General features: G+C 46.1%; 1 protein-coding gene and 2 pseudogenes across 1 annotated transcript; 1 reads left to right on the top strand and 2 right to left on the bottom strand.

Moving 5' to 3' along the window:
* Window positions 1–473: 473 nt before the first annotated feature.
* On the bottom strand, window positions 474–16,063 carry LOC136549381 (DEAD-box ATP-dependent RNA helicase 58, chloroplastic-like). The gene is made up of 5 exons (XM_066540627.1): window positions 15,935–16,063; window positions 15,659–15,817; window positions 15,501–15,569; window positions 14,719–14,808; window positions 474–738 (listed from the first exon to the last, which is right to left on the bottom strand). The coding sequence occupies exons 1-5, from the start codon at window positions 15,956–15,958 to the stop codon at window positions 697–699; spliced, it is 384 nt and encodes a 127-aa protein (XP_066396724.1). The 5' UTR covers window positions 15,959–16,063; the 3' UTR covers window positions 474–696.
* On the bottom strand, window positions 5,299–6,748 carry LOC136552991 (putative FBD-associated F-box protein At5g56390; annotated as a pseudogene).
* A 3,296-nt stretch (window positions 16,064–19,359) lies between the features above and the next one.
* LOC136549380 (uncharacterized) lies at window positions 19,360–23,933 on the top strand (annotated as a pseudogene).
* The last annotated feature ends 4,020 nt before the right edge of the window (window positions 23,934–27,953 follow it).

Here is a 27,953-nt window from a genome sequence, read left to right as displayed (position 1 = left end):
TTTTCAGAAGATGAAGCTATTTCTGACATCTACGGCATGCGGCCGCACGCAGCCTGTAAATAGACTAGATAAACTATAAGAACTAATTAACAAGATCTTGAGCATCTATAATATAATAACACATATAAAGCGAGAAAGACTTCAAGCCAGCAAAGCAGGTTCACAAAGACACTGCTAACCGTCGTCCTCCCTCTTGTGATGACAGAACAAGCATCTTGCCCCTTCTACACTTGAGCATGCTACCTCATAGCAATAGCAACACACACAACTGTCATGTAAAGCAATGATCATCTCGCCACTGATCACTGTGGCAGAACCTCCTAAATTATAGGACCCACATGCACCTATCATTGTCCAACGACCTCTGACGACTATGCATATGTTCCTAGTAACTTAATAAGACTGTCGGGTGTCCCCATGGAACCCCGAATCATCCACATTTTCCGAGCAGGATCCTATTACAGAGTCATTGCAGTATTACAACAGTTTATTCAAATAGATACATCAGAGTAATATAGCGGAAGTCTTACAATAACTTAGTTTACAAAACAGTTGTTTCAAACCTTATAAACTAAGTTCGATTAATATTCCAAACCGTAGTAGTGGAGTGGCATTATAACATAATACAAAACACGCAATAGAACTGCCCTGCCCAAGGGCCACAAATTTACTTATCATCATCGGATCGAACAACCGTCATGCAACACGGCCCAAAACAGACCTGCTCATGAGGCTCACCTGCAACAAGGGTCAACGAACCCTGAGTACAAAAGTACTCAACAAGACTTAACCGAAATAAAAATTGATAGAACTCAGGAATGCAGGCTCAGGGATTCAAGGTATGGCTTTAGCAATAATCAAAGTTCTTTTGCGTAAAAGCTCTTTAACAAAATTCTTTATGTCAACATTTAAAACTTCATAAGATCATATACAAAGCTGACATGATCCGTAATGAGATCATGAAACTTCATAACCAACACCTTCACAGACCATCCTCAAGTTCCAGTTATTTATTACTACGATGATGAACAATGAGTTGAGTCTCCATAACCGAGGAGCAACGACGATTCGAACCGATTAAACCCAGCTGGGGATTCCAGACCACACGACATATGCAGGTCCCCGACTCACATATATCAACCTACCCTCGGATCCTCTAAAACAAGAACGGGTCCGCGCCACCCGAGAATACAGTACTCCACCAATCCAGCCCATTGCCACGTGGGTACACGCTATTCCCGCCATCTCTCTACTCCCAGTGCGCGAGTAGCCATTCTCATAATAGAATCGCCAAGTTAAGGCTTACCGGAGTATGTGGTTAGTACTACAAATTCTCACCTCATGCAATTCAACAACGATACGGGCCTTAATCAACACAGGCGGAAAGAACCCGCTCACAAGACATTACCAGGTCTTGTGGCTCACACACACCGAGTCCGCCCGGTCTAGATTTATTACTCCAAATTCCCATATCACATGATAACATAAGTAACCAAAGTTCCATTAAAAACTCGCAGGTGACAGGTAATCACCCGACCTTTATTTATCTAAGCATGACTAAGCATAACTAGCCATATACGAATTAAAACGATTAACAAGGTAGATAAGGAAAATAAGGTTGGTCATGCATCAATTGGGTTTTCACTTAACTCCTAATCACTTAATGCAGTATATGAAAGCAAAAGCAAAATCAATTTGTAAAACACAAGGTAGGGTTTAAATGCATCCGGGGCTTGCCTTCGTTGACGGAAAAGGTTAGTTCCACAGAGAGATTACGGAGTTAGACTTGACAGCATCACCATTGATGGATGAACCTTCTCCCACACTTGATCAACGCGAGCACCATTGAATGATACACTCATCCAAAGATTAGTCAACGCGAACCTTCTCACTCACGTATGCACTACACGTAAATAAATAATGCATGCTTTAGCATGATGGATTGTATGTCATGATGCATGGAGGTGCATTGGTGAAAGCATAAAAGATTAACTAACTTGAATACAACTTTCCTTCACGGTACAGTTACAAGTCAAAACTAACTAAACCTTTTTTATAAACCCAACTACTTACTTTAAGTACCAAGAATCATCTTATGCTAATGACCCAAGGTCATCACTCAATCAAAATTTCAAACAAAACCTAAGTCATCAAGGTTTACTATTTAACTAACATATGTCTATTTCAGGACTGGAAACAACAGCTTCATGTTTGGATCATAACTAGAGTTATACAAATCCAATAGCCATGCAACAAGACATTCTGGAAAGCTTATGAAATTTTCTACAACTCATCTTTAATCATCTTAGCATGATTCTCAAGTTAACTAAGTCAATTATACCCATTTACAGAAACTAGTCCCCAAATGACAGAGAGCAGCCATTTCTGAAACCCAACTTTAAACAGGCATAACTCACAAACCACAAGGCCAAATACCACCAAATTTTAACAGCAGATAGATACATGAATTATCTACAACTTTTGTATAAACAAGTTTCACAACAAAGCACATTATCATGAAGAACTTTGCTAAGTTCCTAGATCTGTCCATAAACCACGTCGGCAAGAAAATAATTATTAACTTATGTTGCAAACACATAATTGGGCAAAACCAACTTTACCAACATTTCACACATGACTAAAGAACACCAGAAAGCATGGTGCTCACCTCTAAATAAATTTTCTTAAAACATTTCTTAATTTATTTAGACATCAAGGTGTATTTATGAACATATACCAAAAATGCACAATAACTTCTACAAAAATTACAGTAGCTCACATATTCTCTCAATAGTCTACTGTATAAATTTCATACCATTTGCATAAGTATAGCTGCCTCTATGAAAAAGACAATTTGCTATTGCAAGAAATCATGTGAGAGCAAGATAAACCAAAAACTCACTCATACTTCATCTAATACTCATGAAATTTTTACCACACATCAACTATCACATGAGTAGCATGCCACAAAAATTTCACTTCATTTGGAGCCCTAGATTTGTAGTTATGGAAAATAACAAATTCAACTAGCATTACAACCTTACTGCACAAATCTATTTTTGCAGCTAAAACTTTAAACTAAAACATGCCATATTATAGATCTACTGCATAGACAATTTTACAAGGATTCCAAAAAGTCCTCATTTTCTATTTTACGAATTTCCTATGAATTACTATGAATTTTCAAAGTTCCAGCCGATTTCAAAGCAAACAGGTCCAAAAGGCACTATTCATATGAGTCTGCGGTTCACAGAAAAGCCCCTCACAAATCTCGAATTCTAAGACGAAGTCCCTAGTCGCGATTTTAAAGAACAGAGGACACCGGAGAAACTCGATTTCCGGACGGATGATGCTCGCAGGCGGCAAAGGAGAGGTGCTGGAGCAAGCAAGGACCTGTGCACACCCGTGTGTGGACGAATTGTTGCCGGAGATGGCCGGTGAAGGGCTGCCCACGTGCACCGGTGATCTACAGCGGCGGACATGACGGCAAGCTGTGTTCCGACGTGTCCTGTGGACAAGACGAGCAACCGGTTTGCTTGTGAGCATCACGGCACAGAGGTAAGCGCAAAACAAGAGAGAGAAATGAGTGAGAGCAGCCGGAGTAGGCCGGCCACGGCGGAGGCGAGCTCGACGGCCATGACGGACGGCCACGAGGAAGAAAACAGCTCGCTGATGACTCCGACGACGTTGGATGGCGAGAGCGAGTCAAAGTGCTGCGCATGGATGTGGCGAAGCTTCAGCGCGCTCAATTCGGCCAGAGGATGAGCGGTGGAGGTGGTGTGCGTCAGCAAGAATGGACGACGGCGACGGCGAACAGAGGAAATGAAAAGGAGGAGAACGGCGACGGCACAAGCTATATATGACGGCCAGGAAGCAAGAGGAAACCACGTAGGAGTCCTCTCCGCGCCAGCGCGACACCGAGGGCGGCCACAGTCGCGCCCAGAAGCTGATCGAAGCACGCCGGCGAGGAGGTGTCGCCTGCGGGTACTGTTCACCGAAATTACAGAACTGCCACTCGCTTTAAATCCCAAATTACTCCCAAATTTTCATAACAACTCAAAAATCTCCAAAAACAAAAGTTGCTCAAAAATAAAAGTTCTATAACTTTGCTTTTATAACCACCCCCTAATTCGATCCACATTTTGAAATGCAAATTTGAATTAAAAAAGGGAACATTTAAAGAATCTCGCCTTTTTCAAATTACTTCAAATTTCATAAAACAACTTTGAAAACTCCAAAAACCAACTTTGTACAACTCGACAAGCTCTACACTTTTGCTTTAAGGCTCAACCCCAAAATGTACTTAGATTTTGAAATGGGTTTTCCAGGGTAAACTTAAATGCTGAAAATCCGGGTTTTCGAAAAAATCCAATTCAACACAATTGTTTTGAAATTGATTCAACCATACAAGTCAACACATATCATAAAACAATATTCACACCAAGCATTGCAACAAAAATTATTAAACTTTTATTAAGGAAGAATTTGAATTGTTTAATAGATTCGCACATTAAAATTCACAAAGTTTCTTAATCACTATTATTTCATGTAACATATAACACACTTCATAACAACATTTACATGCTATAAATTAAATATGAAATGCATTCATGAGTTGATACATGATGATTATGCATAATGATGACATGATCACCTTTTAAGTACTTTATAACATCAGGGATGTTACAATCACTGTACCGGTTCTATTGACCTACACACATCATGAGAAGACAATCAGACAGCAGACAGGACACATGTTTTAGCTTCCCCTGACTCAGACCACCTCTTGTTAGTTTCAAATTGCACAACATAATGCAGTCATGTTTATGCAATACAAAAGCCCTCTAACAAATTCAATTGAATGCATCTTCCAAATATGAACCCCACCATGACATATCTCAACATTGTTCTTCACCATGTATATATATTAATCCTGCAACAAAAGGATAATATTTAACCCTGGCACAAAAGGATAACCAGCCCATTCGTTTGGCTGTGGCTTGTCGTAAATGATCGTAAATTTTTAGCCGGAACAGTATTTTTCTCTCACACAAACCAGTCAACAGTACTTCTTCACGAACCAGCAACGATACGAACCAGCCAACCGAACAGGCTGAACACTATTCTTCACCAGGCATCTATTAATCCTGGCACAAAAGGATAACATTGTTCTTCACCAGGTATCTATTAATCTTGGCACAAAAGGATTTATGCCAGTAGGTTCGCAATCCAAAGTTGCAAACTCCGATGTTTTAACGCATCAACGGATCTTTAAACCAATTCTAATTGGTACATAACTCAGAGGATGGTGAACTTGACAGTTGATGGGATCTTCGACACCAAGTCTATCCATGCAACACCTCTTGCGTAGTAGCACCTCACATGGTCTTCCGCCTCCTCTCTCTTCAAGCACGCCTCTCTGTTCTAGGCCTTGTAGCCAGGTTGAAGATGCTGCCTGTGCATGTCGATGGCCAGTGTATGGAGCGCCGGAGACCTTTGCAGGAGGAAAAATGTTAGTTCCATCAGCTCCGGCTCCTCGCTGAATCCACCGATGATGATGCTCTGGAGCTTCTTCATCGAGCAGTGCTCTGGCCATTGGGTAATCAAGTTGTTCGGTGGTGACGCTGGCAGGTTGCTGTAAGTCTCGACACACAGCTCCTTGACCAAAGGTGTGGCGATGAGGAGGTAAGCCACTAAGCTGATAAGCTCTTTCCATGGGGTCTTGAGGAGCAGCACGATTTGGTTCAGGCCCACAAACCAACAATTGTGCTGTACACCTTGGAGCTGGGTACAAGTGGCGGCATGCAGAGGTGAAGGAAACTCCAAGAAAAGCTGCTTGAGGTTGTGGAGGGCTCCTGCACTGCCGACGCAGTCAAGTGGGCATTCGTTCGCCATGCAGAACAAGATCCTGAGCTTCAGGATGGCTGGTGTGTGGCCGTACTTGATGTCGACTTTGTGACCTTTGTACACCAACTGGATCAGGGTGCTTGATTGTATAGTTATGCTCTTCAAATTACCACATTGACGGACATCCAGCACACGTAGACAGGCGTGCGACATGTTCATGTGGACAAGCTGCTGGCACTGCTGAAGATAAGAAGGTGATGAGCGCGCCACAAGTGGAGAGGATGTTCGCGACACCGCCGTCATCCACTGCGACGCAGGTGAGGTCAAGATATGTCAGTTGTGCCAGGCCCTCGAGGTTCCTCTGCGGTGCCATGGCGAGACCAACCTCGCACAGGAGTAGCCTTTGCAGATGACCGCCGGCGAAACGCCAGTGGGGGAAGTCGTAAGGTGGCCCAGCGTGCTCGCTGCAGTGGTTGTTGGCGAGCGAAAATCCAAGGTGCCGTGTCCTGGCTGCTGCCACAAACTCCATAACTTGGTCCAGCTCGGCGGTGTGGCAACAGCATGTGAGCGGGAGGGTGAAAAATAATCTGTTGACCCCTACATCGCCATGGTGGCATAGGACAGTTCTCACCACGCCCGCGAACCGGTCCGCCTGCTCGCTTCTAGGGCCCTTGTCTTTCATGTTGATGTAGCATGGAGTGAGGATGAAGCTAGGGACGTACTTCCACAAGTGCCTCCACCTCGTCGAGACACCGCCGGTGACCATGGCATCATGGATCGGTAGCCGGGTGATTATCCCTATTAGGATGTCGTCCGGCAGGACACTGATGTGGCCATGATCCTTTGCACGCAGTGCCTTCAATGGTCTGTCGCTATGCTCAAATTGTGGGCATCTTGCCATTGTAGGGAGCTTAGCTTAGGGACAAGGGATGATCCTGCGAGCGGAACCAGGCCTCTCGGAAATTTTTCTAGGGACGTGCTTCAATGATCCTGAGCATGGCTAGATCTAGGGACGTGCCAGCCCACGGCCCAGCTACCTTAGATCACCTCAAATTTTTTCTCTCATCCAGCACTCTCCACTATGGAAGGGATCGTACATCGTCACAGAAGTACTCCGACCAGACACCTACAAGCTCAAGACTATCGAAGGTGAAGGCTTCGTCAACGTCTGGAACATTGAACAGCTACGTCGCTTTTATCCTTAATACACACACTTTTTCTTATCAGTTTCGCTATCAACTCTCCAATCTTTAGTGACACCCGACCCTAGCAACGGTAGGGGGTCGGGCCTCACTCGGAGGCTGATAAGAACTTATCTATCTGGTAGATATTCTCTATGACCGACCATTTCTCACGTTAAGACCTAGAAGCGAAGGTCGCGAAAATGAACGATGAGTAAAACTGGTCGGACTGCAAGAAACCTACGCCCCAGCGGCTATGACATTTTTGCTCACCAGCATGATCAGAGTTTTTTCCGTACCCCGAACTTCTTAAGTCTTAACCACAGAAAGAGTCGTAAAGCATTTAAGAGTATATCCACTTGACAAACATTCTCTGTGCCTGATCCTCTCTCACGTTAAGATCTAGAAGCAAAGGGTTGCGGAAACGAACGCTGAGTAAAATTGGCTGGACCTCCAAGAAACCTACGCCCCAACGGCTATGACATTTTTACTCACTAGCATGATCAGAGTTTTTTTTCCGCATCCCGAACTTCTTAAGCCTTAACTACGGAAAGAGTCAGAACACATTTAAGAGTATATCCACCTGGTAAACGTTCTCTGTGCCCGATCCTCTCTCACGTTAAGATCTAGAAGCAAGGGTGAAGGGTCGAGATGGCGGACTAGAGGGGGGTGAATAGTCTTTTCTAAAATTAATTGCGTCGACTAACCGAAACAAGTGCGGAATTATAACTATCGGTCTAGCCAAGACTACACCCCTCTATCTATATTCTCTAACACCTTTCAAAGATACTAATCAAGCAACAAAGGTGCCAGGCTAGCTAGAGCTCTCCTAACCAATTCTAGAAGCAAAGTCACACAAACCTATGCCACTAGTACTTTAAGCAACAAGGGAGCTTCTATACATGCTAGTAAGCAAAAGCACAAAGCCAACTAAGCTCACTAGCAATGCTCAATAACAAGACAACCAATGTCGAATTAGAGAGCGCAAATACTTAGCTACACAAACTAAGCAATGTGACTAACAAGGTTACACAAACCAAATTAGTCACGCAAGGGAGCTACTTCTATGCTACACAAGCAAGAAGATAATTAGCAAGCTACACAAGCTAACTAATTACTAAAGCAACAACACAAGCTCAATGTATATGAAAGTAATTGCAAGCTTGTGTAACGGGGATGCAAACCAACAGGAAGAACAAGGTTGACACGATGATTTTTCTCCCGAGGTTCACGTATTTGCCAACACGCTAGTCCCCGTTGTGTCGACCGCTCACTTGGTGGTTCAGCGGCTAATTGGCACCACCCGCCAAGCCCACATGTTGGGCGCCGCAAGAACCTACCCCTTGAGTGAGGGTAGCTCAATGACACGCTTTACTAAAGTTGCTCTTCGTGACTCCTGTGGGGCGAGCATAATGCCCCTCACAAAGCACTTCTCCGAAGCGCCGCACAAACTTCTTGCGGGCTTTAACGGAGACCACCACCAAGCCGTCTAGGAGGTGGCAACCTCCAAGAGTAACAAGCACCATCGGCTTGCAACTCGATCACCTAGTGCCACTCGATGCAACCTCACAATGCAATCGCACTAGAATCGCTCACTCACACAATCGGATGATCACTATCAAGTATGTGTGAGATGGAGGGCTCCTAAGCACTCTCAAGCATGGACACAAAGTCCCCTTAGGTGCTCACCACTAGCCATGGCCGAAGGCCACTTCTATTTATAGCCCCAAGGGCTAAACTAGCCGTTACCCCTTCACTGGGCAACTGTCGGGTTGACCGGACGCTTCGGTCGTGTTGACCGAACGCTGGACCTTAGCGTCCGGTCGCCCGATGACGTTCAACGACATTCTTCTGATCTCAATGGTCATCTTCTGACAGGACACAACAGCTTCAACTGACCAGACGCTGGACCCTCAGCGTTCGGTCGTTTCTAGTAACCTCCCGAGCATGATCGGACGTGTCCGGTCGAACGCGATCGAACGCAGCACCAGCGTCCGGTCCCTCTCTAGCTACTACGACACTCCACGTCAGCTTGACCGAACGCACCCTGCCAGCGTCCGGTCACTACCAGTGCCAGCGTCCGGTGCACTCAGTGAGATCCTATCTTTTCTATGTAGGGCGCTAGTGGCACCGTCGGACTGTCCACACTCTACGGGCGGACACTCCGCCGGTGGAGTTTCTTCACCAAGTTGATCCACATCAACTTCAACTCCATCTCCTTTGTAAATGTGCCAACACCACCAAGTGTACACCACCATGTATATGTGTGTTAGCTTTTCATAATCATTTCCCAACAGATGTTAGCCACTCAACTTGCCACGCCACTCGATCCTAGCGACGATGCAAAGTTAGATCACTCGAGTGGCACTAGATGACCGATATGCAAACAAGTTTGTTCCTCTTGATAGTACGACCATCTATCCTAAACCCGGTCATAAACTTCTCTACAGACCTATGACCGATGAAATGAAATGCCCTAGGTTATACCTTTGCCTTGCGCATTCCATTCCATCTCCTCCAATGTCGATGCAACACATGCACCAACACGATCAACAATGATATGATCCATTTCATATCATCACGTGATCATATTGGTTCATCGATCTTGACTTTACTTGCTCTTCACCGTTGCCATCGTCCATCAGCGCCAAGTCTTGCTCAAGCTTCACCGCCACACGGTCCATTGCTCCAAAGCCTTCGACTTGCCCTTCACGCTTCCAACCGGTCCATCAAGCCAAGTCTTGTCTTGATCTTCTCCACCTTGATCACATGACTCAATGTCATGTCTCATGTGCATTTAAGCTCCTTCATCATCACATGTGTGAGCTTTGCAACATCTCCAAGCCATTTTCACCTTCATGGCATATGTTGCTCACACACATGTACCTATAGACTAATCACCTGTGTATCTCACATAAACACAATTAGTCCATCTAAGTTGTCACTCAATTACCAAAACCAAACAAGGACCTTTCAAAGGGTTGTGGAAACAAACGCTGAGTAAAACTGGTCAGACTGCAAGAAACCTACGCCCCAACGACTACAACGTTTTTACTCACCAGCGTGATCAGAGTTTGTTCACCTGCACCCTAAGCTTTACGGCCTTAACAATGAAAAGGATCGGAACGCACTAACCTTTCTGTACAAAAAGGATAGAGGGGCTAAAAGTCTGTTTGGCCATAATGAAATCTAAGAGCCTGTTCACTCGTTACGAGTTCGTCGCCTGGCTTATCTGCCTAACTAATTTCTTGGGCAGGATGATCTCATCCTCTATCTCCGCAGAAAAGTCCTGTGCTAGCGGGTCACCCAAGTCAGTCGAACGGTTCGTGCCGCTGCCGAGAGACGGGTAAGGAGCAGTAGAATGCCCCATGCGGGTTATGCCGACTCCATCACGAACGATGGGCCCAGATTCCACTCGGACATATCCGGTAAGAGCTCCCCGAACCCATCACTCGAGCCATCAAGGTAAGTCCTGTGCCAACAGGTCATCCAAGTCGATCGGATGGCTCAGGCCACTACCAAGAGACATGTCACCCTTAATTTATGCATATTTTCTCTTATTACTTTCGCTATCGACTCCACGATCTCTAAGTGACACTCGACCCTAGCAATGGCAAGGGGTCCGACCACACTCGAGGGCTGGCAAGAGTGTCTATTCGGTAGACATTCTCTATGCTCGACCCTTTCTCACGCTAAAACCTAGAAGCAAGGGTCGTGGAAACAAACGCTGAGTAAAACTAGTTGGACTGCAAGAAACCTACGCCCCAGTGGCTACGACGTTTTTGCTCACCAGCATGATCAGAGATTGTTGCCCGCACCTCAAGCTTTAGCCACCACCTTCCTAGGGAGGGTTTGGATGGGCCCACTGGTGGAATCTCCATCGAGAAGAGGCTAGCAGGTCGCCCAAGTCGATCGGACAGCTCGGGCCCCTACCAAGAGATGGGTAAGGAGCAGCAGGATGCCCCATGTTGGTTAGACTGACTCCATCATGAACGACGGACCTAGATTCCACTCGAACATATTCGGTAAGAGCTCCCTGAACCTGTTACTCAAACCCATCAAGGTAACTTTACCAACCCCCACTTTACTTTTCCAGTGCATGAGCATTCATTCATCTATTCTTATACATCCAAGCATTGCATATGCAATTATTGCATCACAACGCTTCGCGTAGCGTCACGAAGAGGTAGTTGTCTCATTCGATATGAGCGGTGACCGACTGAGGTTCGAAGGCCAGCCCGCGAAGGGCTCGAGGTCGCCTCGCGTCAAACAGAGATAGGGGAGAAAACACAGATGAGCCCTAGCGGCCTTTGCCCGACCCGCTCAGAAGCGGACAGGGTCATCTCAACCTTCTCATTCAATCCTAACCTTGAGCCAAGCCCATAAAATCTCCATCGAGGGGTGGCCAGCGGGCCACCTAAGTCGATCTCTGGAATGACTCGGGCATCTGCCGAGAGGCGGGTTAAGGAGTAGTGGAATGTCACATGAGAGCTATGCCGACCCCGTCACGAACGACGGACCTGGATTCCACTCGGACTTGCCCGTTAGCGAGCTCACCGAGGGCGACACTCGAGCCATCGAGGCAAGTGTCGTTAGCTCAACCCCTCCGGTTGCGGAAACCGCGGACAGGGTGACACATAAAACTCAGCCGACCCCTATCAAGCCCAATAGGGCTCAGGGGCTCAAGCTGCCTGACCCAAACTTGGGAATCCGACCAACCGAGGTTCGAAGGCCGGCCCGCGAAGGGCTCGAGGCCACCTCACGTCAAACAGAGCCAGGGGAGAAAATGCAGATGAGCCCCAGCGACCTTTGCCCGACCCGCTCAGAAGCGGATAGGGTCATCTTGACCTTCTCATTCGATCCTAACCTCGAGCCAAGCCCATATAATTCCCATCAATGGGAGGGCAGTGGGCCACCTGAGTCGGTCTCTGGAATGGCTCGGGCATCTACCGGGAGGCGGGTTAAGGAGCAGTGGAATGCCACATGAGGGCTATGCCAACCCCATTACGAATGATGGACCTTGATTCCACTCTAATATGCCCATTAGCGACCTCACCGAGCGTGATACTCGAGCCATCGAGGCAAGTGACGTTAGCTCAACCCCTCTAGTTGCGAAAACCTTAGACGGGGTGACGATCACAAAGATGAGCCGACCCTCAACCGGACCCCCACTATGTGCGGGGCCTCGAGAAAAGTTGGACTCGCAAGGAGACCGAATGCGCGGTTGCAGAACGATGGCTCAGATCCTAGGGAGGGGGTACGCACGAAAACTAAGAATAACGTTTCTAAAACAAGAGACGCTTTCTCCTACTAGTTTCGCTATCCTCTCCTTGATCTTTAGTGAAACCTGACCCCGACAACGACAAAGGGTCAGGTGTCACTCGAGGGCTGATAAGGGTATACATAAACCCTTTCTGAAACAGTCACCATGCCAACCGACCACTTTCACATGTTAAAAACCTAGAGGCAAGGTTTGCGGAAATGAACGACTGAGTAAGGCTGGTCGGACTGCAAGAAACCTACGCCCCAGCGGATACGGTGCTCTTGCTTACCAGCATGATCAGAGTTTTCTCGCCCGCACCTCAAACTCTACGGGCTTAACAATAGGAAGGGTTGGAACACATTAAACCCTTTTTAAACATAAAAAGGAAGAAAGAATAGATTGTTCAAACAAAATAAAATACAAGCTTGTTTGAACAAGACAGAAGGGTCGAAACTTGTCCGCTTATTACAAGAATGACCGCCCAACCTATTTAACTAACTATAACCTCCGGGGGGGACTATGCCTTCTATCCTGTCTACCAGGTCCTACGAAAGGAGAGCCATCGCTGTTTCCATCTCCTCCAGCTTATGGACTTCATAACCGAGCGCGTAGTCATGGCTCATTGCCTCTAGATCGATGTTGTCCCCAAAATGAGAACGAGAAATCGCGAAGGACTGATTGACCTCGGCGTGAAGGGCATTCCTCTCAAGCTAGCGCACCCAGGCCGTGATCTCGATAGCACGAGCCATGAGCGAGCTGGTCCCCTCTGACTGTACCACCTCAAGGTCATCGCATACCACTCCAAGGGCGACAATCAGGATACCGAGCTTGTCACTCTCCGCGTAAAGATTTCTCCTTTCCTCGGTGAGATGCACAACCAGCCCGACAGAAATGCTCTTGGCCTCTAGCTTTTGGGTCATCTCCCTTTCGAGCTTAGCCTAGAGGGAGCCGACCTTCTACTACGCATCATCGCGCTCTTGGCAGGCCTGGTCACGCTCTCGGAAAGCCTAGTCACGCTCCTCACAAGCCACGCCGCATTTTGAGCGGAGCCTCTCCGCGGTTCGGATCACCTCATCCCGCTCTTTGCGTAGCCGAGTGACCGCCATGGCATCTAGGCTCGCCCTTTTCTCTAGAGCCGTGAGCTTCTCCTCGGCCCCCAGGCCCAGATCCCTTTCTTTCTCAACCTCGTCCAGAAGGTCAAGGATCCGCTGGCGGGTTTCGACGTCCTTCTAGAGCAACTCATCACGCTCCTTCCTGACCCTGGTAGCTTCTTCATCATCCTTCTGTGACCTCACTGATAGGGCCTTGAACGCCTTCTCAGCCTCATCAGCATCCTGATGGGCCTCGACCACCCACGACAGAAGATTGGCCGCCTCCTCGGCGAGGGGAGTCAGCTTGATCACCCTCTACTGGGCGGCAACGAGCTGAGCTATCACCTCCCCGCATAGCCACGCTTCCTCGATGAGGTGGTCCTAGGCTTCCTTCTGTTGATGAAGGAACCAAGATTTCCCCTGGCTGCGAGCTATAAGGGACTGTAGGAAGATGATGGTCAGGATACAAAAAGTATATAGAGGAAGAAAAGGGCAAGAAGCAGGACCAAGCAATACCCAACCGGAGGGAACAATAAAGTCACGCAATGCGCCCATGGCATGGTCCAAGGCCTCGAGCATGGACATGATTCCTACATCGAGGCTCTCTCGCTTCATGCCCTCTGTGGCGTTGTTAAGGGTAAAAAGCGTCAACGCCGGATCCTATGGATCCGTCCACTAGAGGAGGGGCTCGCCCCATGCGGGTGAGCCGCTGCCCACCAACGTCAGGGTTAGGGATGACTCCCCACCGGCCCCAAGCACCGTCGACTCCTCTCGCCATGACGTCCTCACCGGGACGCCCCCTTAGGCGACCAAAGGGGTCAGCGGTGCGGACATGAACCTCTCTCCCAGCACCACGACTCTCAGGGCCCCCTCGGCCGTGTCCCCCTCCATCCGGCCCGAGCCAGGCACCATTGCTTGGGGCACCGATGGCATGGGTCGTGCCAATGCCTCAGGCAATGCTGCATATGCGCTCGGCTATGACCCATCTATCATGGCCGCCGCCACCTCCACCTGCGTCGGCGGGGTCACGACCGGCTGTGTCGTGCCCGCCACAGTCAACGCCATGAGCGTGGTCGGCAGCCTCACCCGCCCCACTATCGGCAGCGGTATCATGGCCGTCATCGACTGCTCCACGACCTCCGAAGGCGCCCCTTGAACGCCCATGTCCACCCATCCCACCGAGGGCACAGGCACCACCGTGGGTGGCGCCTGACCGGCCGATTGACAACTCTACTAAGGAAGCACCCTAGAAAATAGATGACAAAATCCCAAGATACTAGAGAAACTATATAAGCAACATGGTATGGTACCAAAAGAACATCATGTACACCAGTACCTGTTCAGCAACAAATATGATTCCAGACTTTGGTGCATCCCTCTCAAGCAAGGATAGTAAAACATGCAACCTTTCCTTCTTGGTGCAGATCTGCACATTGATTGTGTTGTCATAGTCACCAAGATTCAGACAGAGATCGAAAAGAAATCTTGGGAGAAAGGAGGTTGGTTGTGGACTTAGATGGCCAGGAGGCACTAATTATGGGAAAGAAGAAAAAACAGGTTGCCTCTATATGCATTGGATCAGTTGAGAATTAGAAGAAATGTGGCATGCCTAGAGGCAGGTGATGTTGAGTAAGTGCCATGCATCCCAAAATTAATTGTCAAGAAGAACATTAGTATAATTTACAACAATGAGCCTGTGGGTGAGCATGGTTGTGGGCAGTGGTGGAGCTGGCCAATTTGCACGCCTAGGGCCAGTGGGCCACTATGCGATTTCTTCCTGGTTGTGCCAGTGGGCCGCAAGCCGCAAGCAGGCCGGCAGGCAGCTACTGAGCTTCAAACGCAGGCCTTCGCTGATGTGCTGATGGGCCAAGACTAGGGCATTTCATGGGAATAGCAACCTGGGCCATGGAAAAATTAAGAGGCTATAAAGGGAGATTTGGCCCACGCCTAGGGCCGTGGCCCTAGTGGCCCTAGGCCCAAATCCGCCCCTGGTTGTGGGTAAGTGCCTATGGTTCAAAGAAAGGTGGGAGAAAATTGGAACGTCCTTGTATGAGTGAGGTAAAAGAGAAACTAGATACAAGGTCATCAATCATTATACAGAGAATTTGATATGCTCACCACATATTTGTGACACAGGTGCGAAGGCATGGGCTGTACAGGGTGGACATGAACATGAACCACATCACTCTATACCATGATAAAGGGAAAAAGACATTAGCCTTCTTTGAAGTACAAAAACAAACAGCAATTGGTTCAGTAGAAGAAGTTAGTACAACCTTGGTCCATTTATGCTGTACACAGTCGTGCAGAAAGCGATTGTGCTGAGGGATCGATGCGCTTGCAAATATGGTTTGACGACTCGAAGCTGCTGAATAAGAGGTTAATATTTTGCAAAGAGCGCTGACTTGCTTTGATGACCCAAAAATAAAATCAACCTATGGAAACAACATGGTTAGCCCACTTGGCAAGTATAATTACAGAGCATCAGTGGGCGGAGCAAACTCTGGCAGTAATTAGATTCAAGACTTAAGAAAGTGGAGCGATGAGCTCACCTCATCGATAACTAACACTTTCATGGATTGAAGACTTAAGACAGTGGGCGGGACGGCGGGCGGCGCGCCCGCCGAGGGTGGGAGACGGGTGGTTGGGCGGTGCAGGTGGGGCGTTGAGCTCCGGAGAGGTTAACTTCGGCCTGCGGTGGAGGGCGGAACCGCCGCCAGAACCGGTTTAGGACGGCGGCGTCGGGGAGCTCGGGCCGGCGCTGCGCGCCCGTCCCGAGAGAAATCACGAGAAGGAGACGCGGGCGACCGAGGAAGAAGACAGAAAAGTGGGGTTTTGTTGTGGAGCCGTGTGCGTGTGTGTCAGTGGGTGTTGGCTCTGATCGGGTCAAAGGGCCAATCTGGACCGTTAGAACTCAGTCCAACGGCTGAAGGAAAAGCGCAGTATCCCTCGACCCCCATCGCCGGCGCGCGGCGGCGCGGCAATGCGGCGCTTGGCACGGGCCGCGTCGCCTCCCGCGGCGGCGACGGCTTATCCGCTGCGCCAAACTCCCGGTAGAGGAGGGAGCCCGCCGTCCCATTTCCGCTGCGACGGCTGGCGGCGCTGGCCCCTTTGGTCTGTTTGGTCGAGCGCTCGATACGGAGGGCTGGATGCAGCGCTGTCGAGCGGCTCGATCTGGTTGGAGTAGCCGTTCCTCCATCCCTCGGGCTAGCGCTTGGCGGCTTCGGGAGGAGCAGCCGTTCCACGTGCGCCTACCTCCTAGGGCTTGGCAGCTTCGGGGAGGCTCCAATTTCGGGAACGGATGGTGGACGGCGAGCTGCGGCGCGGGTATGCGGCGAGTGGGTGGCGGCGAGATGGCGACGTCTGATCTTAGGAGCCACTAATTTGGTGCAGGGAGCCTCCGCTGCCGTGGCAGGGCAGGGCAGTGGCGGTTTCGTCTGTTTCAGCGAGCAGGGGGACGCCACACGGACGGTATGCATCTGACACCAATGGTCCAACGCATTGCTGGTGAAACCCACGTTACCTTTCTACTAGGATGCTATCTTCTTAGCTTTTTATCAGGAATTAGAGGAGCAACTGAAAGTTATTTATTTTACACAGGGCTCGAAGAATTCATTAAATTGTATTGGGGGTACAACGGGCTCGCCCTTTGATATCAGTGAGTTTCAATCTAGAAGTGACGAAGTGTTAGTCTCAACATTATCAACAAGTTAGGATGTCGCTATTACTCACACATAGTGTTACAGTATGGAGTTGCGAACAATAAGCAAAGGGCAGCAGATGTTGTCCCTCACACATAGTGACACGAGCTTGGCATGTAAAAGAGATGTAGGCCTAATATTTATCCTCTGAAGGACTCATGTGCGGATGCGGCAGATGAGATTTACACCCATTGGTAAGACCTGAGGACTTCAGTTTTCTTTACAGTTATAGCTAATATATTGCATGTACACCTCATTAGAGTGGCAGTCCACAGCTAAATGAAGTGCTTGTCTGTGAAATAGCAGTCTGATTTGATACTGTCCATGGTAGTTTTGGATGCCAGTGGAGAATCATGTGAAGTTTCCTAGTGTTGTTTCGTGCATGGGATCTGTCCCTGCAGCTATTTAAACCCTATCGCTCATTGGGGTTGCATTCCATCATTTATTACAAACAATTTAGAATTGTTGAATCTGTGCATCATATCGAACAATGAGGCTCCTAGTCCTAAAGACCCTGAACCTGTGGCATGCCTTCAGTTCTTGATCTGTTAGATCAAAAACATTAGGCGCTTGCCTATTTGAAGTTATTGTTTCTCCTCTAGACAGCCTATTTCATCACCTCCTACTCATTTCACATAATATCTCAGAATTAATTGGCACTGAGTTGTTTCAAACTCATATGACTTATGATAACATGATTAGATAGTCTTTTACCAATTTATATATGTGGTTTTCTATGATCTATCTATCATAAGTTTCGATGAAATAATATATCTTCCTTTTTTGATTAACTAGTAAGCAATCACCTTATTTGCGAATATTGGTCCTTGATCATGTAAAATAAATGTAGAAATCCTTAGGTACATATGCTTACTGAATGATCGTAAAATACATAGGTGTACTTGTCTTTCCCTTTTTTGTTTATAAAGAACTAATTTTAAGGAAAAAGTGCGACTTTACGACCTCCAGCTATTCTGTTTGTCTGTTCAACCACCTATACAAAATGTTGATTGTTAACTTGATTTACTCCCACAAAGTAATCAAACTAGATCAAATCACCCCTAATGAAATTTCTGTTTTTTGTTTCTCCTCGTAAAAGTTGTCTCGGGTTCAAATTTTGTGATTATTTCCATCAGTTGAAACTTGGGAGCATTTTATATTACTTTAACTAGTGAGACATGACAATGTGTGAAAGACGACAACAACAATTTTCAAGTTTTTTCTTAACATACTTTAGAAATCTCATCTATTAACCCATAACCCGATATACAACCTGTACAAGGAGTAACAAAAAGGAGAAAAAATCATTAGGGGATGAACTGGACAAATTGGAATGGTTCAGGGAGTCAGTTGAGTTGATATTTTAATATAGGGTGCATACAAAGTGAATTGTCTAAGGTAGCTGCTTCATTGGGGCCATAGTGGGCTATGCCCCACCCCTGACTTTTGCAATTCTATAGAGGATGCTATAGCATATAATATGTTTTGCTATGAAGCTTTAAAATGGCCACCTCTATACTCCCTAAATCATGTAGTGACAAAATCACTGGTCCACAAATCCATACTTGAAAGACTACTACTGTACTGTGTTGTGGACACATTCGTAGAAAAACATATGCATGGTGCAAGAAGCAGGCTCAGACATCCATAATTATCTGAAATGTCCTAGCTAGGAAGTTTGTTTTGAGTTAGTTGCTTTGGAATTGCTACCTATTTGGGAGAAGAACAAGCAGTCTGTTAGTCAAATTGTAGGGCCGACTCTATAAGATGAATATGGAAGAACATTCTGAGTTAAACATGGAATTAGTATCTCCATGTAAATAGGTTACTCAGAGCCTCTTGTAAAGGGTGAGTACGCTTCCAACCCTTGCTGTTCCTAGCCCAGCAATCTAGCCATATAATACTGGCTTAGGAAATGTGAATGGTGTACTGCTATTGCAGTAAGTAATCGATTACATCCATGATCAGAGATACATATTCATTCACATAGCAAACCAGCTATTTCTTACACTTAAGACAATCCCAAGCACCCAAAACACTATCATCCAAAAAGGCAGTGTACAGAGCATTCCAAATATGAAACGTACAAAAGCTAAAACAGATGATAAGTTTTATTACAGAAACAAAACCCAAAGGAAAGGTAAATATAAGGATGCATTTATTTTAACCTTATAAGAACAACGGGAAAAGGGTATAAGGGTCTTTTAAATAGATTAATAAATCTAATAACGATAGCCTTCTTCTATTTCTTCGCCTCTTTGAAACGGAAAGTCTTCGACACCTGCTCCTTCCCCAATGCCTCGCCTTCCTCCCTCCGTGGCAAGAGGCAGTGGAGGCTGCAACGCCGTGGTGCAGGCGGAGAAGGATACCAAGATGAAGCCTAGAAGAGCGGCTTCTGCGCGACCTCTACGAACCTGAGTTGCGTGGAAATGCCCTCGCTGAGCTCTCCAAGGTCCCTCTTTTGCCTTTCCTCGTCTTCTGGTTATACATCCCTGTGTTGGAAGATCTGGCCTCCTCGATCTCTAGTGAGGTTTCTTGTCAGGAGTTCTTGTTGCGATAGCTGCTGAAGTTTGCATCTGTGATGCTTTGTGGTTTTCCGGAATTAGATAGTTCAGTTTAATTGATTGGGTAATCAAGGCAATCGGCTCTTGGTTTGCCAAGGGCAATACTGTTTGATCTCTTGTGGATTTTATGAGGATGATCCGTGGTTATGTGCGATGTAACTTATTCTGCTTACTAGATTTGGAAATCACAATAATTTAGGTATTTTGTATGTATGATTTCTTAATTTTGGTTCATAGCTGGTTTTCTAGTGCATGTATAGATTCATCAGGATTTAGGAGACCTGGTTTCGTCCAGTTTGAGTTTATTGGAGGCGGATTGCCATGCATAAATTAGTTGTTTCATATCCTTGAGATGTAATACATTTTGGTCAACAAAAGTGCCGATTTGATTTGTGTTAGTGGTATTCGGGACTGCAAAATCATGAATCTTTTTTCTATATGTTTGTCTGACATGTAGTAGAGCAAGCTGCCACATTCATAGGCAGTGGTTGTAAGGATGTTTTAGTAAAGAGTAATATATGTGCTTTGAAAGGAGTTGGTGTATTTATGAAACTTTGAGAATTTTACTCTTTTTGTTCAGATGCCAGCTGTAGCTTATTGCACATTGTAATGATGAAAAATCTTGAACTGCTGGTGGTTCATTGCATATACTGGGCAACATTTTCTGTTGCAATTTAGGAGTTTGCTCACAGAAGGGATGTGTTTATTTATATATGGAACACCCTTATATATAATAGTGAAGTATAAACTTGGTTCTTGTTTTTGATAGTTGACCCCCCATTCATTTATATGAACTGCAGTGTAAACTATTTTTAGTGAATCAGATCTGTGTTTGAGCTGCTCTGAATTTGTGAAACTACTATTATTTTCCTGTATATGTGTATTAACATGCTAATTGCTTGAATCCCATAGTTATCGCTTTCCTAAGTAGCTAAAGATGTGAACTCATTCCATTGTAAACTTTTATTCATTTTGTAGCTGATTGATTCAGTAATGGTGCTGGTATGAACAATAGTAGATGCATGTTGAGTCGTTAGCATGGCAACAAATTTGGTATGTAATGTTCTTTTTGTAACTTTTACAGAAAAGGGAGATGTTTAAGAATTTGGCTCCACTGATGTGGCACTCTTTTGGATCAATTATTATCCTGCTCCGGGTATGTACTAACCTATCATCAGTCTGTTAGTTCAGGCATTCTTGATTCAATCTTTGATTTCATGACTATATCAGTTTTGTTAATATATGTTCTCGAAGTTTAAATTGATCTTTTAAGTCAGTCTTTTGGTCTCATTCGGTATGTTTGACGACTTCAAAAAAAAAAAACCAGGAAATTTTGTCAGTCTACCCTGCACTTTCACCCCCAACACTAACGGCATGTGCATCGAGCCGAGTATGCAACGCAATTGCACTTCTTCAGGTATGGTATTAAGAAATAAGGGGTTTAAGCAGAAAAATTGTCTCCTCCTATGACATACTGCACTGCAAAGGTTTTTTTTTCTTCTGTTTGTTGTTATCCATTTTAAGTTATGAACATTAGATTTCTATCGTATGTTTTGTTCACCCTCACTCCTAAAATTGTTGCAGTCTGTTGCATCACACCCTGAGACTAGGACCTCCTTTCTAAAAGGTAATGTCAATGAACATGACTTTTTGAATGTCTAAGCTGAAATGTACTGAAGGTGTGTTGTTAGTTATCCGATGTTAGTATTTCACCACATTATCTTTTTCTCGAATGCCTAGGAGAGTTGCGTATCATTTCATTGTAGAAGAACAAGAAACCAAGTACAAACTCTGCCACACTATACCACGCCACACAGAGGAAATTAACTAGTGCGCCACTGACTATAGAACTAGGACCTGACCTGAACAACCACCGAACTAAAGTTTTGCCACATCATCATATAGTGTTTGACAGTTGACACACTTTTGGTTTATGTTAGTTGCTGTAATAAAATTTCTAAAGTATTATGGATTTTTTACTTGTATAGTACTAATAAACTTTGTTTCCTGGATATGTCACCATTATTCTTCACTCCCTCTCATTCCGTCCTTTCTTTTTGCAGCTTACATTCCCATATACCTATACCCACTCTTGAACACTGTCAGCAATGCTAGATCTTTCGAGTCCCTGCGACTCACCAGTCTAGGTGTGATTGGTGCTCTTGTTAAGGTAATTTATACTTTTATACAACTCAGCATGGATCTGCTTCACTAGTCCTGGGGGGCTGGGTCTTCTGTCACTTCGCTAGTGCAAAGCAATGCCATGTAACTTGTGATATTCAGAAGGAACACGTGATTACATTCTCACATGCGAGGATGTTTAAGGATTTCTGGAACGTTGGTCATGTGTTTCTTTCAGTGGGAACATTTGGCGCGTTCAATCCTATTCAGATAATAGTAGAACACTTAACCTGACAGCGATAAATTCATGGCCAAGATCCATTTGTTGTTTTCATCAAACACTAATTCTGCAAATGAGAAAGAAGCTTCTTTGTCTTGATACATGCAGGCAGATGATACTGAAGCCATCGGTTTCCTGCTGCAAAGTGAAATCATTCCTCTGTGCTTGCGAATCATGGAAACAGGCGAAGAGCTTTCAAAAACAGTATGTCTTATCGTCTTTTGCGTGAACTATTTTCATCTTTTGCCTCTGCTCAGCCATCCTGTATCATGTTATTGTATTCGCTGGTATGCTTGGTTGTCTAAAATTTGCATGGAACACAATCTTGCAATCACGTGGCGTAAGTTCACAGTCCCCACCATTTAGATTGGCATGCTATACATAATTAAAGTTTTCTTGATTGAGATCATTAATGCCATCTACTGGCTGTACTTGTTATTAGCCATGTGTTGCTCAGTATCTTTACTACCTTACTTTGCATGGTATGGTATGCTATCCTCTTCCAACATATCAAACAGTTTATCTAGTTTACAGTATTTTAGGTGAGGTAGACTATGAAGCACTTTATGTTCTCGAATGTAGCCAAGCAGGTCTTCAGGATCAAATTTTCCTACACTGGGCTTCTCTCAGATAGCCCTAAAATTTCCTTATGACTTCAAAGCATAAAATGAGGCTTATGAAAAAACTTCAAAAACTGTTGGCATTGTTGCTTCAGCAAGTACCATTTGCTGCTAATTTCCTGTAGTGTATATATATCTGTCAACCAAGTTCTGTGTATTTTCTCTGAGAACAGTAGATGACTCCTATTCTGGTTGGCAGATAAATGTAGCTAACCTCTTTGTAACATCTCATCTGCATAAACGACAAATTGAGTATTGGGAACCTAAGTCTCTCATTACAGGTGTAGTTAATGGAAATTGCACTAATCTGGTAAGCATTGCTTTAATACACTAATTAGTCAAATGCATATGCAGGTGGCCACTTACATTGTCGAAAGGATTGTGCTGGATGAAGCTGGGTTACAGTACATCTGTTTCACCGTGGAACGTTTCTTTGCGCTAGCCTCTGTTTTACAAAGCATGGTGATTTCACTAGCTGAACAACCCTCCGCCAGGTTGCTGAAGCACATCATCTGTTGCTACCACAGGCTGACTGATCATCCCCGGTAAGTGCTGTCATTTGCATATTAGATTGGAACTTAAATTGTAACATGCAGCATTTCCTTGCATGCGTGATCCCCATATCTTCCCCTCCACATTGCAGGGCCCTTAGGGCACTGCGAATTAGCTTTCCTGAGGCTCTCAAGAATGGGACATTCGACCACTGCCTCGAGGTGAGTCTTGCTCTCGATTCATCAGCTGCCTCTAGTCTAATCAACCACTGCTCCGCCTCCACTTACAACAGATGGAAGGTTTCAGTCAAGTACTAACCATATCTTCTTACGGTAAACACAGGATGACCCCGTTGCAAGGAACTACCTCCGACAACTGCTGGATACTCTGGCTGCTCCTTGGGACGAAGCACCTGATTCAGGACCAGGTTCCGCAGCGGGTGGAGCACCTCATGTTGGCCCAGGCTCCTCTCAGGCCGGTCCAAGTCGCGTACGCCGTTGATGTGTACCAATCTGGTCGCTGCAATTCAGGGTTCACTACAAGGAGGCAAAACCTTTCCGCGAATTGCAGCTAACCCTGGCGTGTCTGGAATAAAGCGTTACGCCTTGGTCTGTTCTGGTTTCAGTAAAACAAGAACAAGTGTGTTGTAATAAGAATATGTGCTGCAAACGTTCGCAGTGCCCTGCACCAGTACTGCTTTTTGCGTTTTGGTAATTTGGACGACTAAGACAAAACAAAAATAAAGTAGGGACAGAACAAAGAACCCTTTGGTATGAAGCTCCTTGTGTGATGGATTGGGTGCCAGGTTTCTTGAGATGCTTATTGTGATAACATGCAGAGGATACAGGAGGGTTTGTTCAGTTTTTGCAGGATGAGTGGATGGCATTGAAATCTGGAATTCTGCATGGCCTTAGAAGCCGGTCTTGATCTGCTCCTAATTTGTGTATGGAGGAGTACCTGTTGGCCTGGACTGTTTTTTTTTCTCAGTGCTTTGTGTTGCTAAATTGCTCGGTCGGTGCGCGTGACCACGATTTTTTGACATTCAGATGCAGACATGCAGTTATCTGCTGCGTGCTGCTGCCGCGGCCGCCATTCTCTTGCACATGTTTCCTCTTGTGGAAGACAATTTTTTTTTATTATTTTTAACACTTTTTTAAAACTATTTCCAACACTTTATTATTATTTTTTCAAATCTAATATTTTTGGCCGCGCCTATTGCGGTGGCGTGGCAAAATCACGTAGTCGCACCATGCATGCTGGCACGGCAGGGCTGCCACTGTGGCAGCGAGGAGGCCTGTTGACCGTTGACGTGGCAGGCTCTGCCGTGCCGCGGATCTTGGTGTGGCACTTCCGCGCCGCAGATCTTGGCGCGTCATTGCTGCGCTAGCCCGCATGGCGTGGCAAGGCCCATCACAAGCCCGCGGCTTCGGCCTCCTCTTCTCTTCTCTCTATTCCCTCTATCTCTCCTGCTCGTGCCCAAGAGCGCTGCTAGCCGCCCGCTCAGCCACCGCCGGCCACGCCTCCGGCCAACCCTGGCCGCGCCTCCATTCCTCTCTCTCCCCATTCCCCTACTCATAGGGTTGGGGGTCACCCCCTGGGTCGCCGGCGCCCCCTCCCTTGCTGTTGGACCGTGCGGGCACCGTCGCCGGCCGACGAGGCTGCCGACGACCCTCTCCGTCGCCTGGGGTGACAGCAGGCCCCCCCCCGTCGTAGCCAATGTATTTCCCCCCTCGAAGACCCTCATTTTTGTGATTTCAGTTATTATTTTTAATGAGCTGATTAGGGTTAGTGATTTAGGTTAGTTAGGTAGTTAGTTTTTAGGGTTTAGGTTGTATGTTGTAGTATAGTTATGGTTTAGTGTTCGGTTAGGTAGTTTGGGTTTAGGTTTTTGTTAGTTAGGATTTAGGGTTTAGGATTTGGTTAGTTAGTTAAGGTTTAGTTAGTTTGTAGTAGTAATGGTAGTTAGTATAGATAGTATTTACTATTGTTGGTACTTAGTTGCCCGTGGTATAGGTGATTTGGACGACTTCATGAATTTTCCTCAACTGCTTTTGTAGATGGATTGTTGTGTCCGAGTATATTATGGAGGAAGTATTAGGAAAGAAGATAGTATGTTTAAGGATATAGGAAGAAGAATTGAAATGGTTTGATGAACCTCCTAGCTTCAACGACCTTTGTGTCTGTTTGAATGCAAAGTTTGGCGGTGATTTCACACTGAAGGGGAGAGTTGGTAGTGGGAAGACTATGGCACACTATGTGCTGATGCCCTTGCGCGACTGTGCTCACTAGTCCCGCTACAATAGGGTTATCGAAGGTTCCAATGTGCCCATGGCTGAGGTGCTCGTGGAGAACGGATACAGGATGCAGGGTCTCTAGGACGGGCCGTCCATTGACGGTGTTGGAGGCAATGAATAAGAATTGGGAGTCGAAGAGGAAGCAACTCAGGGTAACATGGATTTGGACGGTCAGTTGACACAAGCACCAGGTTACGCTCTCTTAGGTAACATACGTGTGTCTTTATGGATGTGCACTATGTCAGACGCTAACTCAATTACGAAATGTTTAGGTCACTTGGTGTCCTTGGGATGCTCCGGAGCTCTAGAACTACCTGAGTCCTGTCACTAGGCAAGAGTCAGACAAGTATCGCTGCAACGTCCCTCTTATTTTCTTCTACGTGGTCGAGATCCACTTGCCCATCAGGGTTTGCAGGCAGTTCGGAAGAATTACAGGCTACCTGCCACCGCTTTACTCCACCAACCAAAAATTGCACGGGTGCATTATCGATTCATAACAAAGCTTCAATTGTGAGGTGTATGTGCTAGAACTAACTATCGTTTTGCTGTAGGTATGACCATAGGAAGAGGTACAAGCAGAAGGATTGGCGCGTGGAGCACTACGAGTTCATCCAGTTGTGGGAGACCAGGGAGCGGCGACCGATCGGTGCGGATCCGCCACACGACCAGCACACCTTTGACGAGTATCTACGGTGGCTTTATAGGTCTACGAGGACACATATCAAGCCCCCTACACTAAGGACGCAATTGACAAGGACTTAGAGGAAGATATCATTGAAGATGTGTACGACATTATCACTAGGGAGGAGACACAACCCTAGAGAGCCCCGCTTCAGAGATACGTAGTAAGATACTCGAATGCTACAATTTGTTATCCATTTGACATTTAGTAAGTGTACTAAAATGGTCCAACCGTGTTTCTGTACCTAGGCCACATAATTGTCAAGGTTGTCCAACGAAGCGGCGTTTTGACTTCACGAGTCTAGAGGGCAGGGCCCAGGCGTTCTATAGGCCTTTGTGGAGGTACACATAAACTTGTCCACTTTGATAATGTTCTTTTAGTCTTAATGCATTATCTTTAACATCTGTTCATGCAGAAAGTGAAGAAGAGCTGCAGGAAGCTAGCTCAGAAGTTGAGCTGCATGTACACTCCATGGGAGGAACCCGAGTACCCGGCGCGGTCAGGTGGCACGGCTTTGGCCTCTTTGAGGACACCGGCTGGCTCTTCTGAGCCGGTGATAGGTACGACTTCCGCTGTGCATACACCACCACACTATAGCGCTAGGAAGGGCCCTACAGATGAGGAAGATGAAGACGACGAGGTGGCCCCGAGCTTTCACATACACCACCACCAGAGGGACCCTTCGCAACAAGACGAGATTGCCATGTCTCAGCTAGTTGGTGCCCCGCTTGGTACCCAAGGAGACAAACAGGTACTAACAATGGTACTTTTTTTAAATACCTAGTCTGTATGAACTAGCAATGGTAAAGATTGTAACTAATCTTGCCTCTTATACTTGTAGGGTATGAGCGGTACGCAACAGTATGGCCGTCAGCCCCGCCATCGTGACCGCACCAACGTTGGGTACACTCCTAATGTGTTGCCTACAAATCCGAAGAGACTGAGGCGTCCGAGGAACCCTTACACTCCTGGGACGTAGGGTCTAAGTAAGCATAGCCCATGTTTTATTTTCCAAGTATCTTGAATTGCAAAACTTACTGTCTCGCCTCCTTAGTTACCCTTCTGACGATAATGTAGGTACACCTCCACCAAGGCCTTGAGATGCTCAAGATCTTGAAGGATCATGTCAGCAAGACAACCATCAACTTGTGCACTTATTTTAGAGTCCATGTAGTACCCAAATTATGTACTAGTTGCACTTGTGATTGAAGACCAACGTACCAACTTGTGCACTTGGTCAAACTTATGTGGTCATGAACTTAATTTGCTTCAAGTGTTATGTAGCAATGTGTCGTGTTGAACTTATGTCTAACGAATCAAGTCTTATGTAGCAACTTGAACACTTGTGCATGTGTCGAACTTATGTCGAGCCTGTTGTATTCACGCGTCTTGGTCTGCTTATGTTGAACATATGTTGAACTTGAAAACTTATGTTGAACTTTCTTGGCTTCAGTCTGCTGGAAACAGCATCCAGGTCTTGCCATGCCCTGATGGATGGCACGACAGCCTTACCGCGCCATGAGCAATGGCACATCAGGCTGCCGCGCCATTTGCCCTGGCGCATCAAGCTTGCCACGCCTTTGGCGGTGGCGCGTCAGAGCTTGGGCCAGGCTAAGCGCAAACAATGCCTTATACGGTGACGATCGATGGTAGTTTATCGCAGGTCTTGTAAAGACAATTACATGGATTATAGTTGGATGGATCGTCAAGCTTGTCGTCCCAACATCTAAGTTACTCATGTACGTTATTATTATAAAAACTTGGGTTATAGTTGGATGGATTGGAGGGTGACAAATGGATGGTTACAATACAACATA

This window comes from Miscanthus floridulus, chromosome 4 (genome assembly GCF_019320115.1).
Source record: "Miscanthus floridulus cultivar M001 chromosome 4, ASM1932011v1, whole genome shotgun sequence".
Taxonomy (NCBI): domain Eukaryota; kingdom Viridiplantae; phylum Streptophyta; class Magnoliopsida; order Poales; family Poaceae; genus Miscanthus; species Miscanthus floridulus.
This window is presented reverse-complemented; position numbering and strand designations above follow the sequence as displayed.

What these genes read in the sequence shown, in the direction of transcription:
- LOC136549381 (XM_066540627.1), bottom strand. Translation starts at nt 15,958, where the DNA reads ATGAAAGTGTTAGTTATCGATGAG. An exon ending in AAGTGTTAGTTATCGATGAG is followed by an intron (nt 15,818 to 15,934) that starts GTGAGCTCATCG and finishes TTGTTTCCATAG; the next exon opens with GTTGATTTTATTTTTGGGTC. An exon ending in ACCTGTGTCACAAATATGTG is followed by an intron (nt 14,809 to 15,500) that starts GTGAGCATATCA and finishes ATCAATGTGCAG; the next exon opens with ATCTGCACCAAGAAGGAAAG.